The sequence below is a fragment of the Vespa mandarinia genome, chromosome 4 (genome assembly GCF_050613455.1).
Source record: "Vespa mandarinia isolate Hongniang chromosome 4, ASM5061345v1, whole genome shotgun sequence".
Classification (NCBI taxonomy): domain Eukaryota; kingdom Metazoa; phylum Arthropoda; class Insecta; order Hymenoptera; family Vespidae; genus Vespa; species Vespa mandarinia.
In genome coordinates this window covers 2,397,140-2,413,053 of record NC_140813.1, presented here as the reverse complement: position 1 = coordinate 2,413,053, position 15,914 = coordinate 2,397,140, and the positions used below count along the sequence as shown (strand labels likewise).

The 15,914-nt window shown below is 27.5% G+C and overlaps 3 protein-coding genes across 6 annotated transcripts in view; 2 read left to right on the top strand and 1 right to left on the bottom strand.

The window, feature by feature from the left end:
• Positions 1-15,914, bottom strand: part of LOC118450085 (uncharacterized) — a 17,052-nt gene extending 1,138 nt beyond the window's left edge. The window contains exons 1-5 of one of the 3 annotated variants that reach the window (XM_035885518.2): positions 15,516-15,913; positions 14,841-15,092; positions 14,609-14,758; positions 11,420-14,487; positions 7,647-9,380 (exon numbers count right to left, since the gene is read on the bottom strand). In XM_035885518.2, the coding sequence (XP_035741411.2) occupies positions 11,434-14,487; positions 14,609-14,758; positions 14,841-15,092; positions 15,516-15,626 (3,567 nt within the window). In that variant the 5' untranslated portion in view covers positions 15,627-15,913 and the 3' untranslated portion in view covers positions 7,647-9,380; positions 11,420-11,433. Of the gene's footprint in view, positions 1-7,646; positions 9,381-11,419; positions 14,488-14,608; positions 14,759-14,840; positions 15,093-15,515 lie in introns of those variants that run through there. The other 2 variants (XM_035885522.2, XM_085656675.1) reach the window with 2 other exon arrangements.
• On the top strand, positions 984-5,422 carry Cyp4g15 (Cytochrome P450 4g15). 2 transcript variants are annotated; one of them, XM_035885532.2, is made up of 8 exons: positions 984-1,142; positions 1,553-1,788; positions 1,909-2,106; positions 2,961-3,213; positions 3,393-3,600; positions 3,724-3,912; positions 4,013-4,250; positions 4,418-5,422. In XM_035885532.2, the coding sequence occupies exons 2-8, from the start codon at positions 1,560-1,562 to the stop codon at positions 4,780-4,782; spliced, it is 1,680 nt and encodes a 559-aa protein (XP_035741425.2). In that variant the 5' UTR covers positions 984-1,142; positions 1,553-1,559; the 3' UTR covers positions 4,783-5,422. The 2 variants fall into 2 exon arrangements, with proteins under 2 accessions (XP_035741425.2, XP_085512803.1); XM_085656677.1 differs by having other exon boundaries at positions 998-1,109.
• On the top strand, positions 5,820-8,561 carry LOC118450097 (uncharacterized). The gene is made up of 8 exons (XM_085656593.1): positions 5,820-6,037; positions 6,107-6,330; positions 6,439-6,630; positions 6,750-6,977; positions 7,102-7,277; positions 7,776-7,901; positions 8,170-8,281; positions 8,383-8,561. Exons 1-8 carry the CDS (start codon positions 5,820-5,822, stop codon positions 8,559-8,561), a joined length of 1,455 nt encoding a protein of 484 aa, XP_085512719.1.

The window sequence follows — 15,914 nt, the reverse complement described above, 5'->3', positions numbered from 1 at the left end:
ATTTTCGACCTATCAAAATCGTTCGAGATATAAAATGATATATATATACACATACATATATGTACATATATAAAATGTATGTTAAAAAGAAGAGAGAAAATATGATGAATATATATATTCGTATATATATATACATATATATATATATTAAAATTATAAAAATGTAGAAGTACCTTTATAATATTAGGAATACCAGGAAAATATGCCGAGAGAGAAAGAGAGAGAGAGAGAAATAAACTTCAAGTTAAAAATATTCTTCCATACTTTCCGACCCGACGTTCTTATTCCATTTTACATAAATATACTCATTGTTCGTCGTAACTATCATAATATCGTAACTATTGAAATTAAAATAACGAAAACAACTGTATAATTATCTTTTATCTCAAAAGTCTAAAATAAGTACTTATACAATCTTGAACGTTTAGAATAGGCCATTATTTGCACGAATAAAAATAGGATAAATAATATAACGTTTTAACAAAATTACGCGAAAATTGATGCAACTTAGATGAAACGTTAATTATCTTTTAATTCGGCAATCAAATTGGAGACATCTTTCTGAGTACCAAAAAAAAAAAAAAAAAAAAATACATATATTATAAATAACTCTGATTAGAAATATTGTTTATAGATTTTATTTATTCATTATGTTGAAATAATAATAATAATAATAATAATAATAATAATAATAATAATAATAATAATAATAATAATAATAATAATAATAATAATGATGATGATGATAATGATAACAATAGTAATGATAAAGAAAAAAAGAAGGAAAAATAAGGAACACAATAATACGTTAATAAATTAATTCGAATCGAATATTGAATATCGAATTGTAATTTTAACATTTAAAATATGTAAACACGCTTTTTATTCATTCAGCTTACGCGAGAATAAATAATGATTGAATCTATAATAGATATATACATATATATATGTATATATATATATATATATATATATATCATTATTGAATCATTGTCGAAAAATGAATTTCTGTTTGTAAAAGAAGTAGTAGGGGATCCTAAGAGGTTCGCTTATAAAAGAGAGCGATCGTAAAGCGAGATCGACAGTTTGTTGGTAATTCGTTGATAAAGGTGTTTATATTTTATATTCGTCTTAAGGAACAAGTAAGTTTCGTCAAGAGAAAGAGAGAGAGAGAGAGAGAGAGAGAAACAATTGGATTTTTTATAATTTATTGATCCAATAAAAAGAGAGAAGAAAAGAAAAAAAAAAAACAATTATTAAAAAAATTCATCGTAGATCAATAAAATTATCTATCACGAGCTTTTTAACTTTTTTACGCTTTTTGCTTTTTCTTTTCTTTTCTTTTTTTTCTATTATTTTTTTTTTTTTTTTGCGCGCGTACATTGTCCGAAAAAAATTTCTCTTTCTCTTTTTTCACCTTCCTTCGAAATTCCATTGGAGATAATTTTTTTTTAATATTTTAATCATGCTTTGATAATTTCACTCGATTCTCTCTCTCTCTCTTTCTTTCTTTCTCTCTTTCTTTATAAAATAATTATTATTTAAAATGTAGGAACAAAATGTCAGTAATGGAGCCGGAAATAATTGCCGGATCTGTTGTGGAAGCTTCAGATAGTGGTTTATCGACATTATCAATGTTCTTCGTTCTTCTACTACCAACACTCATTCTCTATTACATCTATTTCCGTATTTCTAATAAACATATCATAGAACTCGCGGATAAACTTCCTGGACCTAAGGGATATCCTATTATTGGTAGCGCTTTGGAATTTCTTGGAAGTCCCGATGGTAAGTAAATATTTTTAATAAAAATGATGCATACCTATGTTAAACGTGTGTATCTAATGTGGTTTAATTTGATGATATCAATTAAGAATAAATATTTTTATATCCATCAACTTTTTACAGCAATATTTAGTAAAGCAATGAAATATGCAGAAGAATATGACCATTTAGCTAAATTTTGGATTGGACCGAAGCTCCTTGTCTTTCTGATTGATCCACGTGACATTGAGGTAATTTTGTCCAGCCATATTTACATTGATAAATCCACGGAATACAAATTCTTCCAACCATGGCTCGGAAACGGGCTTCTCATATCTTCAGGTATGTACATTTCTTTTATTTTATTTTATTTTATTTTATTGATTTCGAATTATCAAATCTTATTTCAAATTCTCAATTATGTTTTTTCACTTCGGGAAAAGTTCGATAGGAAATTGTTAGAAGATAGAGAATAGAGAAATCGTTGGGTATCTATGTATATATATATATATATATATATATATATATATATATGTATGTATATGTATATAGTAAACGGGAAGTGTATTTATATAGCTTGTAAAATACATAACAATGTTACTTTCATGTAATCGTTCTAGATCCCATTAAACATGCATAGGCATCGTCGTTCATTATATATTATCCAGATCGACAAGAAAATTTACATTTATTTTTTCTTTCTTCTTCTTGTTTTTTTTTTTTGCATTATTATCTTTATATATTGAATATTAAATAATTCCGTATAATCGATAAATAGGATTATAAATAAACGTGAAAAAATTAACGTTCATAAATATGATACGCTTTCGAAAGAAATTATTGAGGAGTATACGCCAATGGACAAATCTATATAACTCTGTTACGTGTTAATGCAATTTCATTCCCAATTCTGAAAGTAAAATTGAAGTTTTTTTTTTTTTTTTTTTTTTTTTTTTATGATTCATAATAAGCGTGGAATAGGAAGAAAATTGAATAGGAATGCTTTATTCAAATTCTCCCATTCCCATTCAGTTTAATTACGACATCATTTTCTCTCTTCGTCTTTCTCTTTAAAATCATCAATACGCTTTTGCAAATATTTTTTTTTTTTTTACAAACATTAGAACGACGTAACATTGCCGTTAAAACGATTTAACAAAAAATTAAAATGAACGATACGATACTGATATTCGTAGGACAAAAATGGCGTGCCCATCGTAAACTAATAGCACCTACTTTCCATTTGAACGTTTTGAAGAGTTTCATCGATCTCTTTAATGCAAATTCGCGTGCGGTTGTTGAGAGAATGCGGAAAGAAGACGGCAAAGTATTTGATTGTCACAATTACATGTCCGAGACAACGGTTGAGATACTTCTTGAAACGGCTATGGGCGTATCGAAGTCTACACAGGGACAAAGTGGATTTGAATATGCGATGGCCGTAATGAAGTGAGTAATTTCGTTAAATTAATCGACATTTCGAAATCGTTCAAATAAATAATTCTCATTTGTTTTCTTATTGCATCGTCTTACTTTTTAATGTTAATTTTTATTTATTTACTTTTTCTTTTTCTACTTTTTTTTTTTTTTTCTTTCTTTCTCCCCTCCTGTTTCTTTTATCTTTTCAGAATGTGCGACATACTTCATCTTCGACATACCAAAGTTTGGCTGAGACCCGATTGGCTCTTCAATCTTACTAAGTATAGTAAAGATCAGATTAAACTTTTAGAAATTATACATGGACTCACGAAAAAAGTGATCCAACGTAAGAAGGAAGAATACAAGAGCGGTAAACGTAATATTATTGATATCACCGGATCTAAAACGTTCGAAAAGGTATATTTTATTTTATCGTACTTTTTCTTTTTTCCTTTTGCCCTCCTCTTCTTCTCTTCTCCCCTCCCCGATCCCTCTGAAATTTCACGATTATATGCATAAAAGAAATTTCACAAAACGTAGGTTACCACGGTTGAAGGTCTGTCTTTCGGTCAATCAGCTGGTTTGAAGGACGATCTCGATGTCGACGATAATGATGTTGGTGAGAAGAAAAGACAGGCTTTCTTAGATCTCTTGATCGAAGCTGGTGAAAGTGGTGTGATATTAAATGAACAGGAAGTCAAGGAACAAGTAGATACCATTATGTTCGAGGTATATATTTAATAATGATCTAAGATAGGACAAAAATAATGATAGAAATGTGTATATTGACTTATGTTTCGTTAAAAAAAAAAAAAAAAAAAAAAAAAAGGGACATGATACCACAGCTTCCGGATCCAGTTTCTTCCTGACAATGATGGGTTGTCATCCTGACATTCAAGAGAAAGTAATCCAAGAACTTGATGAGATCTTTGGAGATAGCGATAGACCTGCCACTTTCCAGGACACTTTGCAAATGAAATATCTTGAACGTTGTCTCATGGAAACTTTACGCATGTATCCGCCAGTACCGATCATTGCTCGTGACGTCAAGACAGATATAAAACTTGGTCAGTCATATTTTTATTAAATGATTATTATTATTATTATTATTATTATTATTATATATATATATATATATATATATATGTATATATATATAATGTGTGTGTGTCTGTGTGTGTGAATGTGTGTATAATTAAAATAATATATTTTTTAATATCAATTGTCTGTTTAGTTTCTGATAATTACACTATACCAAGAGGATGTACTGTCATCATTGGTACAATAAAGACCCACCGATTAGAATCGATTTATCCAAATCCAAATGTCTTCGATCCGGACAACTTCCTTCCGGAAAGGACAGCCAACAGACATTATTATGCATTTATACCATTCTCCGCTGGACCTCGTTCTTGCGTTGGCCGAAAATATGCCATGCTCAAACTAAAGATTCTACTTTCAACGATTCTAAGAAACTTCCGTGTAAAATCGGAAGTCAAAGAGGATGATTTTAGGCTACAAGCTGATATTATTCTCAAGCGTGCCGAAGGATTCCCTGTCAGATTGGAACCGAGGAAACGTGTTAGCGTTCAGGCTTAATTAATAATTAATACATTTAATCTTCTTTTTATCTTATTAAGATTTGGATATGTTAAAAAAAAAAAAAAAAAAAAAAAAAAAAAAGTAAAATAAAATAAAATAAAGTAGGAGAGGTAATGGAAATGGGAATATTCCATTCAGAAGTTTCTCATTTCGTGTACGATTTCTAAAAATTATTTTCCCAACTATACATCGTTCAAATAAAAATTTTGAAGAAGATTGGACATATATTATGGCGTACGCAAATCTTCTCTGGGTGGATGTGCTTCGACTATAAACAAGAAAAAAAAAAAAAAAAGAAAAATAAAAAAAAAAGGAATATTCTTTCTTGAAATATTCAGAAGTACATCTGAAGAAAATTTGTGACCATAAAAGTTGCCCATTTTATTTGAAATATCTTTTAAAATGAGACGTAGTTCGGGAAATAATTACTTGCAAAATTTCAAATGGAACAACCTGTATATGTAAGTGATTTTAAATTTTAATATTATTGAAAAATAAAAAAAAAGGAAATATGTGGAGAAATAAAGAAATAAAAATCATATTCGTTATGGATTATGAGGCATATAATATATATGTGTACGTGCGGGTGTATATATATATATATTTATCTTATGTAATAAATTATGCAGCTGATTAATTGTAAAATTCAATTATAGAGACCTATAGATTTCCTATTTTTTTTAAGTTACACTTTTTGATCTTCTCTCTCTCTCTCTCTCTCTCTTCTCTTCTCTTTCTCCTCACGCTCACTTTCTCCAGATGAACGATCGTTTCTACTACGTATTATGTTACAAACATAATTCTATTCTAATTTGAAAAAACAAAAATATCAATTGCTATTCGTTCAAAAAAAAAAAAAAAAAGAGGATGATATATTTATAAAACAAAAAAGAAGAAAAATACTTCCTGTCAAGAAATGTCATCAACGATAATAAATATTAAGAATATTTAATCGATCCGTATTTAATGATACTTATGTAAAATCTAATCGACATTAATCGATTATAGTATTAATAAAAAGTTTATTATCAAAAATGATTCATAAAAATTGGAATTTTTGTAAGGATTTATTCGATGATAAAAATTACGAGGAAGCTTATAATAAAGATCAAATTGAAGAAAAATATGAAAGGAGTTTATTTGCGAAGGACAAAATAAAAAATCTTGCACAAGCAAATCGGCATAATGTTAAAAAGATTCGTAAAGATTTAAAGGCCATGTTACCAATGATACCTTTTGTCGAAGTAAAACGGTTAGGCGAACATAATCTTATTTTTTTCTATTATATTTTTTCTATTATATTTTTTTATAATCTTCACAGGTTCTATTTAAAATACAATGAAGCAATAATAGATGAACTTAAAGAGGATGGTTTAGAAGAGGCAGCTGATTTTATTCAAAAATTAATTGAATTCAATGAAGAAAAAAGAAATATTGCTGGCCCTGATACATCGATTTGGGCTAAGCCACGATTAATGGATCAACGAGATCTATTAGATAATCTTAAAGAAGCTTTAATCGCAATTGAAAGTGCTAAAAAAAACGGTAATATTTTAATAATGATTACGTTCTAAACGATAGAATAATAAAGCGTGTGTATTTTCCTTTTTCTTGGATATTCAAAAGAAACTTTTTTTTTTTTTTTTTTAACAGAGCAATGGATCGAGGCATCAAATTATTGGATAAAAATATCAATATTTTTTCAATCGAAAGGTGAAGATTGGTGGTGGGTAACAAAAACACTTTATCAAAATGCCCTAAAAGCAGCTGAATCCATTGAAAATGACAACGGATACAATATTACTGCAATACGATATCTTTATGGAAGATTTCTTTTCATGATAGGTCACAATGAAATATTGTATTTTTTTAATGAAATGATAATAAATAAAAAAAAAAATAAAATAAAATAAAATAAAATAAATAGGTCATTAAAATCAAACTGATGAATCTTGTAAAAATAGACGCTGAATGGCTCAAAGCACTCGAGTATTTGGATATTGCGCGAGAAGCATCAGAAGAAAGGATATGGAACGTTTCTAATATTTTAGGCGAGAACGAACAAACTATTTTTAAAGAATCCTGTGCTCTTATATGTAAAATACTTCTAACTCTTGTTCAACGTATCGGTGAAGAAGATTCGGAGTTTGCTATAAAAGCTTGCAACGAAGCTTTACAAAGAGCCATAGACAGCAAGTTTTCCTTTTTTTTTTATACTTTCTTTCTTTCTTTTTTTCTTTCTTTTTTTTTTTTTTTGTTTAATGTTTCATACTAAAAATAATTATTTTATACAAAATCTTATATGTTTCAAGCTAGCTGGTCATTACGATTACATAGCTAATGCATTATATGAGTTAGGAAGAATACATTTGCATTATGGCTATGTCAAAGAAGCTTTGCAAGAATTTTCTAAATTACTTGCCATGGCTAAAAGAATACCAGATCCAAAGGGAATTTGTAATGCACACATGGAATTAGCCTTTGCTTATAAGGTAAAAAAAAAAAAAAAAAGAAAAAGAAAAAAAAGAAAAAAAAGAAAAAAAAAAAAAAAGAAAAAGAAAAATAATTATTAACAATGACGTTTACAATAACATAATTATTTTATAAATGATTAATTTAACTTATATTTAATTATATACGTATAGTCATAGTAAGATAAATCTTTTCTTACTTTTACATTATACTTCTAATTATCTATTCTATTATTATGGTTTACTTTGATCAATTAGCTTTCTCTTTCCAGTCATTTTCTAATAGTTTATTTTTATACAAAACATATCGTACCTAGAGCATTATATAAGAAGCTATAACATGTTCATTACTATGAATAATACATAAAACGTATTGATACATTTAGGGGGTTTTCTTTTTTTTTTTTCTTTTTTTTTTTTTTTTTCTTTACAATTAGTTTTGTAAATGTTATACACAATAAAGAAAATGGTACCATCAATTGGGATTATCAATTTTCTTTGATTATCATTCCTTCATAGGAAATTGATGATACTGCAAATACAGAAAAACATCTACATTTGTTTAGAAAGAATGCTACCCAATTTAATTTGTCATATAAACTTGCACAAGCGCATTACTATACCGGCGAGTATTTATTAAATCAGGTTAATACACCCTCCTTTTGATATATATTATATATATATATATATATATATATATATACGTATACACATTTGTATACAGGATGATTCATGCAAACTGTAACAATCCTTTTTTTTTTTTTTTTAACCATTCGCTTTTCTCCTAACTTCAATCACATAAAAGATATAGCTAGTTACAATAGCATGAATCGTCCTGTATAAATGCATCATAATTGATCTTAATATAGGTTTTAACTTAATAAAAATAATAAAAATTATTTAACATATTTAGAAGAAACCAAATTTGGCAACGTCACATCTGGAGAATGCTTTTACCTTATATTATGATCTTGGATCTATCAAGGAAGCAGATCAAGCAAGATTTATCACTGGAATATCGAGGGGTAAAGTTAAAAACATATGTTTTTGTTTCTTTCTTTTTTTTCTTTTTTTTTTTTTTATATGAGATTAATTTTGTAAAGTTAATGTTCTCTTTTTAACATAGGACAAGAACAAATTGAACAATTTATAGATCTGATATTAGAATGTGGAAAACATAATCCATATGCTCTTTTAAAAATGTGTGCCTGGAAAAGTAACAGAAATGTTTTCTGGGCCGATAAACAACGCGATATTGATACAGGTTTTTATGACTTCACTTATTTATATATTATCTTAATATAATGACCTACAATAATTAAATATTATTACATATTGCAGATTATCATCATGAATATTGTGAATATTTTACATATCCAAGTTCGTCAATTTTAAATAATTCAACAAACGAAAATTTAGAAAATCAATAATATAAGTATCTCTTAAAATTGTTTTTCATCTTATATATATATTTATATATCATCTTCATACTTATAATTTAATAAAAAATGTATTCTCCCCCTATCTTTATCTCTCTCCTTCCCTCCTTCCCACCCTTTCTCTCTCTCTCTTTCTCTCTCTCTCTCTCTCTCTCTCTCTCTCTCTCTCTCTCTCTCTCTCTCTCTCTCTCACTCTCTCTCTTTCCCTCTCTCATTCTCTCTCTCTCTCTCTTCCTCTCTCTATAACAATGGAATCAAGGAACACAAACAAAAGAAAAAAACTCATTGCTTGAATGACATACTTAATGATATTTTTGTTCAGAAAGGCAAAATAAAGAGAGGATAAAAGAAAAAAATATTAATGTAAACGAAAATTATTACCTTGCAACAAAAGATCAACTAAATAATAATAATCAACTATATAATTACCTCAATTATTGCTATTTATAACATGACATGTTTTTAATACGTAATATGTCAAATCAACTGTATGATATGATCCCAATGTATAAAAATCTAAGATTAAGACATCTTGAAATTGCAATTAATTAACGTACCCTTAAACATAATTCAATAATATATAGATGTGCTACAAATACGTATATATACTGACATACCCTTTGTACAACATTTATTTTATTTCTGATTTTATTTGTTGATGTTTATGTTTGATATGGAATAACAACTGAAAAAGAAAGTTTAAAAAAAAAAAAAAAAAAAAGAAGCAAATTTATACATTACATCATACAAAACCAAATTAATGTCTTATGTATAATATTCATTAACAAATTAAATTGTTTTATTTTAAAAAATTTATTTTTTTATATTATATTATATTATATTATATTATATATATATATACATATACATATATATATATATATATATATATATATATATATATATATATAACATAATATATATACTTTTTAACGAATTCATATTAAATTGTTACAATAGTTCGTAGCGTTTTTAAAAGTAAAATTTAAATATAATGTTTAGACATTTGTACATAGTTTCTTATTTTTTTTATTTTATTTTATTTTATTTTTTTTTTTTTTTTATTGTAATCATGCATATAACATTTCGTTCGATTATTTTTCACCATTTTTGTGACAACTTCGTAATAATATCCTTTAAGAACTTGGTAGTTACTTTGGAGAAATTAATCGATGATTAAAATAATTTTTATAGACTTTCGAAAAAATCACGTATGTGTACCCGTTAATAGGAAATTTTTTTAATAGAAATCGAAATAAATGATCCAATTGAAAATACGATATATCCACATACAAATTATATCTATTTTTGACAGATCTGTATAAAGAGATGTTAAATATGTCATTGTTTCGATGAGAAATCAATAGTCTTTCAATTGGCCAATTCCGAATGTTTTTCATCGTCTGTCTCTGCCGTCACCAATCGATCCAATTGCTAACTATACTTTTCCGAATTCAAGGTCCAAACTATGCGAAAGGAATTCATAATAAAGAATATCCTTCCTTCGATCCCATTATAATCCGTCCAATAAGTTGAATCAATAGAGATATAAAGAAAAGCACGTGATAAATTTTAATGAGAAGGATGAATGTATTTCGTAATTCGATTCAAATATCGTCAAACCTTTTTCTTTTTTTTTTTTTTTTTTTAGATAAATTTTAGATAATATTTTTGGATAATATTTTCGAAATATTTAAATTAATAATCCTCGCAAAAAAAAAAGAAAAAAAAAAAAAAAAAAAAAAGAAAAGAAAACTTTTGCATTAATTATCGTTTAAAATTTAACAATTATTGATTATAGTTAATCGGAGAATAGTTGTAATCACATTGTTTTGATTTCCCGTTTACCACGTGTTTATAGCAAGCTAATGTTTTGTTTACCTCTCGGTTTTGTTTATCGACACGACTACTCATTGAACGGACTGTTGATACACACAATCATATCAGTTTCACTTCTTCGCAATGCGTATCATTTTTTGAACCTAATCAACGTTGGCTGTAATTTCGAGTTTTTTTTCCATTTTTTTTCTCTTTTTTTCTCTTTTTTTTGTTCTATTTTTTTTTTTTTTTTATTCATTAATCATCCGCACATCTCAACGATTCCGTCTGTTTGAATGTCTGTAAAAATATCTTCATCGTCATCATCAACGATTGGAATGTTTTCAATTTTTCAGATTAAAAAGAAAAAATAAAAAAAATAAAAAAAAATAAAAAAAATATTCCTACTCTTGAAGAGAGCTATCCAATTCCAGATAGAATTTGTTCGTACCTTTTTTTATTTTTATTTTTAACACAAATACATTTAAAATTCACCTAAAATCTACGCGCAAATCTATATATATATAGAAGGGGAGAAAAAAGAAGAGAGAGGGAGAGAGAGAGAGAGAGAGAGTGAGAGAGAGACATTTTACAATGTAAAAATTTCAAAATATATATGTATATCATTGGTTTCATTTTGAATAGGTGATATTTCACATGTTCAAATGTCATCTATTTTAAAACGCTACGAACTTTCATTCATATTTAATGTATAAAATCAAAATATTGCGTATTTTTTTCTTTTTTTTTTTTTTTTTAGAAAACGCAATCTACAAATGATACCAAATATTTTTTTTTATTGAAGATGTTAATTTACACATATATAAAAAAAAAAAAAAAAAAAAAAAAAAAAGAAAAAAAAAGATCTATTGAAAATAAAGCGATTATATATTAAAATTAACTTACTGAACTTATTAGTCTCAATTTATTGATACACTGTTATGGTCCATTTCCATAGAATTGATTGGATCTAAAGATGGCATGTCAGCACTTTTTTGTATTTCCCGTGTAATATCCTCCAAAGTTTCTGGTTCCATTTGACTACAGCTTACATTATGTTCTACGGTGCTTAGATGATTTTGTTGTTTATTTGTGACTAAATCAAAAACATGTTCTTCCATTTCTACTACTGCATTAACAGATTCTTTATTATTTTGGTTTATTGAACTGACCTCTTTACATGTGGTAGGCTCGTTCATAGTTGTCAGATCATTAAGTAATTTTTGAGTATCATTCGTGCACTCCTTTTCTTCCTCTGATTTTTTAATATTAGATATATCTAATTCTTTATCTGTTTCTTGAACAGATTTGGAATTATCTTTTATTGAATTAGTATCGGATGTAGGAATATTACTTTCTAAAATGGTATTACAGCTTTCTAAACTGGTATCATTGATAATACCATTGTCCGTTTCATTCTTCTCATCTTTATTATCAGTACTCTTTTCATTCTCTACATTTAAATTCTCAATTGTATCATCGGCCAAATTGATGTTAACATTTAATATAGAATTGTTAGAATTTAAATCTTTGTTACTATTATTGATATCACTATTCTGCCCTTCTTTCTCTGCATTACTCATTTCAATTTCTTTTATTTTACATTCTCTTTCATCCGTTTCATCTACTTTTTTCTCCATTGTATTATCATCTCTTTTATTTGTCTCATCATCCTCTTTTTCATTCGTTGCATTATCTCTTTTGTTCGTTTCATCTTCTATTTCCATCGTTATATCCTTTGTTTCCATCGTCATGTCCTTTGTTTCCATCGTCATGTCCTTTGTTTCCATCGTCATGTCCTTTGTTTCCATCGTCATGTCCTTTATTTCCATCGTCATGTCCTTTGTTTCCATCGTCATGTCCTTTGTTTCCATCGTCATGTCCTTTGTTTCCATCGTCATATCCTTTGTTTCCATCGTCATATCCTTTGTTTCCATCGTTATATCCTTCATTTCCTTCGCTATATCCTTTGTTTCGTCCATATTATTTTCTATTTCATTTGGACCATTTTCCTTTTCATTTTTATTATTTTCCATTTCCATTGTATTATCCTCTTTATCCTTTACTTCATTTTCTTTTTCCGTCGTCGTATCTTCTTTCTCCTTTACGTTGTCATCTTCTTCAACTTCTTCTATTTTATCTTTTTCCTTATTTCTTGTATTATCCTCGAGTTCCTCGATATTTTCATTATCTTCATCTTCTACATTTTCATTTATTTTCATCTTATCTTTATTCACTGTCTCTTCATTAATTTCTATCTCCATTTCTTTTATAGATCGTTCGGTATCTTTAGTTTTATCATTATTAGAATCATCATTTTGATTCTGGTCATTGTCAATGTCCTTTGAAGTATTATTATTTTCTACAGTGGTAACGATTGACTCACTTTTTTCTGTACTTTCAGATATTTTTTCTTTGTCCTTATTAACCTCAATAGGATCTTTTGAAATAGTATCTGTTATTGTTTCTATCAGTTCAGATTCTTCTCTAACTTCTTTATCAGTGATGTGCATTTCTAATGAATCTTTCTCTTCGTTCTCACGAATAGATTCTTTGATATCCTTATCTGACTTTTCTGTTGTATTTTGTATTACATCAGTTTGATTTGGTACATCCGCAGTCTCAGATTCTTCGTCATCAATAACAGAAAGTGTAATTTCTTCATTTTGTTGTTCATTTAATTCATCGTTGAATTTATCTACGTTCAATTCATCAATTTTCTCATCATCCTTGCATTTATCCTGAATTCTTAATTTATGCAATTTTAATTCCAACGTTTTGAAATGAGTTAATTCATGAGTAGCTAATTTAAGTTTATTCTCCAACGTTATACCACATTCACGACAAGTATATTTTTCCTTTCTATTTGAATCCATTTCATCCGCTTCCGTATTATCAGATGATGTTTCCTCTATTGATATCTTTGATTTTGAAATGGAAGTTTTACGTAATCTTTTTAATGGAAAACTCTTTGCCTTTGATGTTGATGTACTTTCACTGGCAGACGTTGAACTTGAATTTGATTTTTTCTTTCTCTTTCCAGTTATATTATTACTCGAATGAGTTTCAGATATATTAATTGATTGTTGTTCATTTGAATTCTTTACATTTATACTATCTCCGGTTAATGACGAATCATCACTTGTATTATCTTCCCTCAATGATTTCAAATTTCCCAAAGTTGTATTTCGTTTTTTTTTCTGTGGTTTATTAGTATCCATGTCCGACAAGGAATATACATTTTTATTTCCTTGTTTAATCCCTCTTGTTCTTAAGTTGGCTCGTAATCCTTTTCTCAATAAAATATCAGTATCAGAATAATGATTGCGTCCAGCAGATCTTTTTATACGATTTGTGTTTTGCAATTTTGATATCTTAGATGTTGTTTCCTTATCACTTTTCATTCTTTTGATACTTTTAGTTTCACTATCACTGCTGTCACTTTTCGTATGCATTTTCGAACGTTTTTGACCTATTTTTGGTTTATTATCAGATTCTTTGGAAATTTTTTCCTGAGATTGCAAAGATTCTGTATCAATTTTATCCTCCACATCGACTTCACTTTCACTGTCCGTTATAACGTATATATTGTTACCATAACTATCCTTTTCAACTTTATATCCCTTATGCTCTTTAAATGTTACATCAGTCAAAACATCTTTTAAGAATACCGCACATAATTTTGTATCTGATCGAGTTGGCTTTTTAAGTCTTGTCTTGCATTTACTAGGATCCATGCTTGTCCAACAAGTTTTACATACTGTTAATCTAGTTTTATAAAATCTATACATATCTTCGCCATCTTTAACAGAATTTTTACATGCGCCACAAAATCGAGGTTTCGGTTGAAGAGATGATATATCTTTATTCATTGTAACTTCAGGATTATCCGATTCAGAATTACTTAAAATATATGATCTTGTTTTCATGGATGCAGTTATGGTTGTCTTTCGTTTTATTACAATTGTATTAACCTACAACATATGTACTTGAGGAAGTTATATATATAAAAAAAAAAAAATAATAAATAAATAAATAAATAAATAAATAAATTAACAGACAAAAAAACTAATAATTAATATAAAAATATATTACCTTTGGTAATATAGAATAGTCTATGTTTTTAGAAAATGTATCCCTTTCTTTAGAAAATTCTAAATACAAAGATCTTAGGTCAAACAATATATCCAAGCTGTATCTGCATGTTAGACACATTAATATGATTCCTTGGCTATATTCAATGAGCTATAAAAATATAGGTGTGTTAGTAATATTGATAATTTACAATTTTATTTTTATATGAACGATTATAAATAGCAAGTCATACTTCATCTTGAAAAAGCTGCTGAACTTTAGATATTAGATCATCATTAAGATTATTTAAAGGATGGAGGCAACGGTTCAAATGAAAAATATATCTTCTCTTTCCTGATTCCAAACAAAACGTACAACATTTCCTTTTATAGATACTATTTCCTATGGTTTTGCGAGCATCTTTATACTTCTTCAAAAAATCACTGCATTGTCTTAATTCAAATGCACATTTATAACAAACTTTATTGCTGATTTTCTTGTCCACCTATATTAAGGGGAAATAAATTTTTGTCATAGAAATACGGTATTGTGAAAGGAGGAAAAAAACAAAAAAAGAAAAGAAAAAAAAAACAAACAAAAAAGAAAAAAAAATTGGTTTTATACATATTAACATATACATTGTTTAGAATAAATAAATACAATAGAAGGTTAATAATGAAAAATTGCATAAGCATTATCATGACTATATAATATAACGAAAGTAAACTAATGAATGTTAAAATTAAATTGTATTAATTTATGAAACATGTATTACTAATGTGAAACGTTAAAACGTAGAAACGTGAGGATATAATGCGTATTCATTTGCGCACGCCCCAACCTAAATACTTTTAGAATTTGTTTTGATGTAACACGAGTATTGTCTTTTGTAATGTTTATTAAAAAACAAAAAAAAAATTGAATGTACCTTTAATGACAAAAATGTTTCGACATCGCCACGTAATGTTTTATAGTTAGTAGGCGTAATATCAAGAAAGACGCCTTCATCGGTGAGACACAAAAAACAATATTCCGACATGGTCACATATGTTTTACACAAATTAGCATAGAATAAAAAAGAAAATAATACGATTGCATGAAAGCAAATATTTATATTAATATCATGTGTACATACACATACGCGATAACATTTACAAAATCCTCGTTCACGCAACTTCGATTTGGCGGTAACAACGGGCACCGCTATGCTAAAATGGCCGACATACTTTTCGATATATCGAATCTAATTATTACTTTAACAATCGATTTATATATTTTTACACTACGCGCAACTTCATTGACAAAACTTCATTGAATAATATCATTT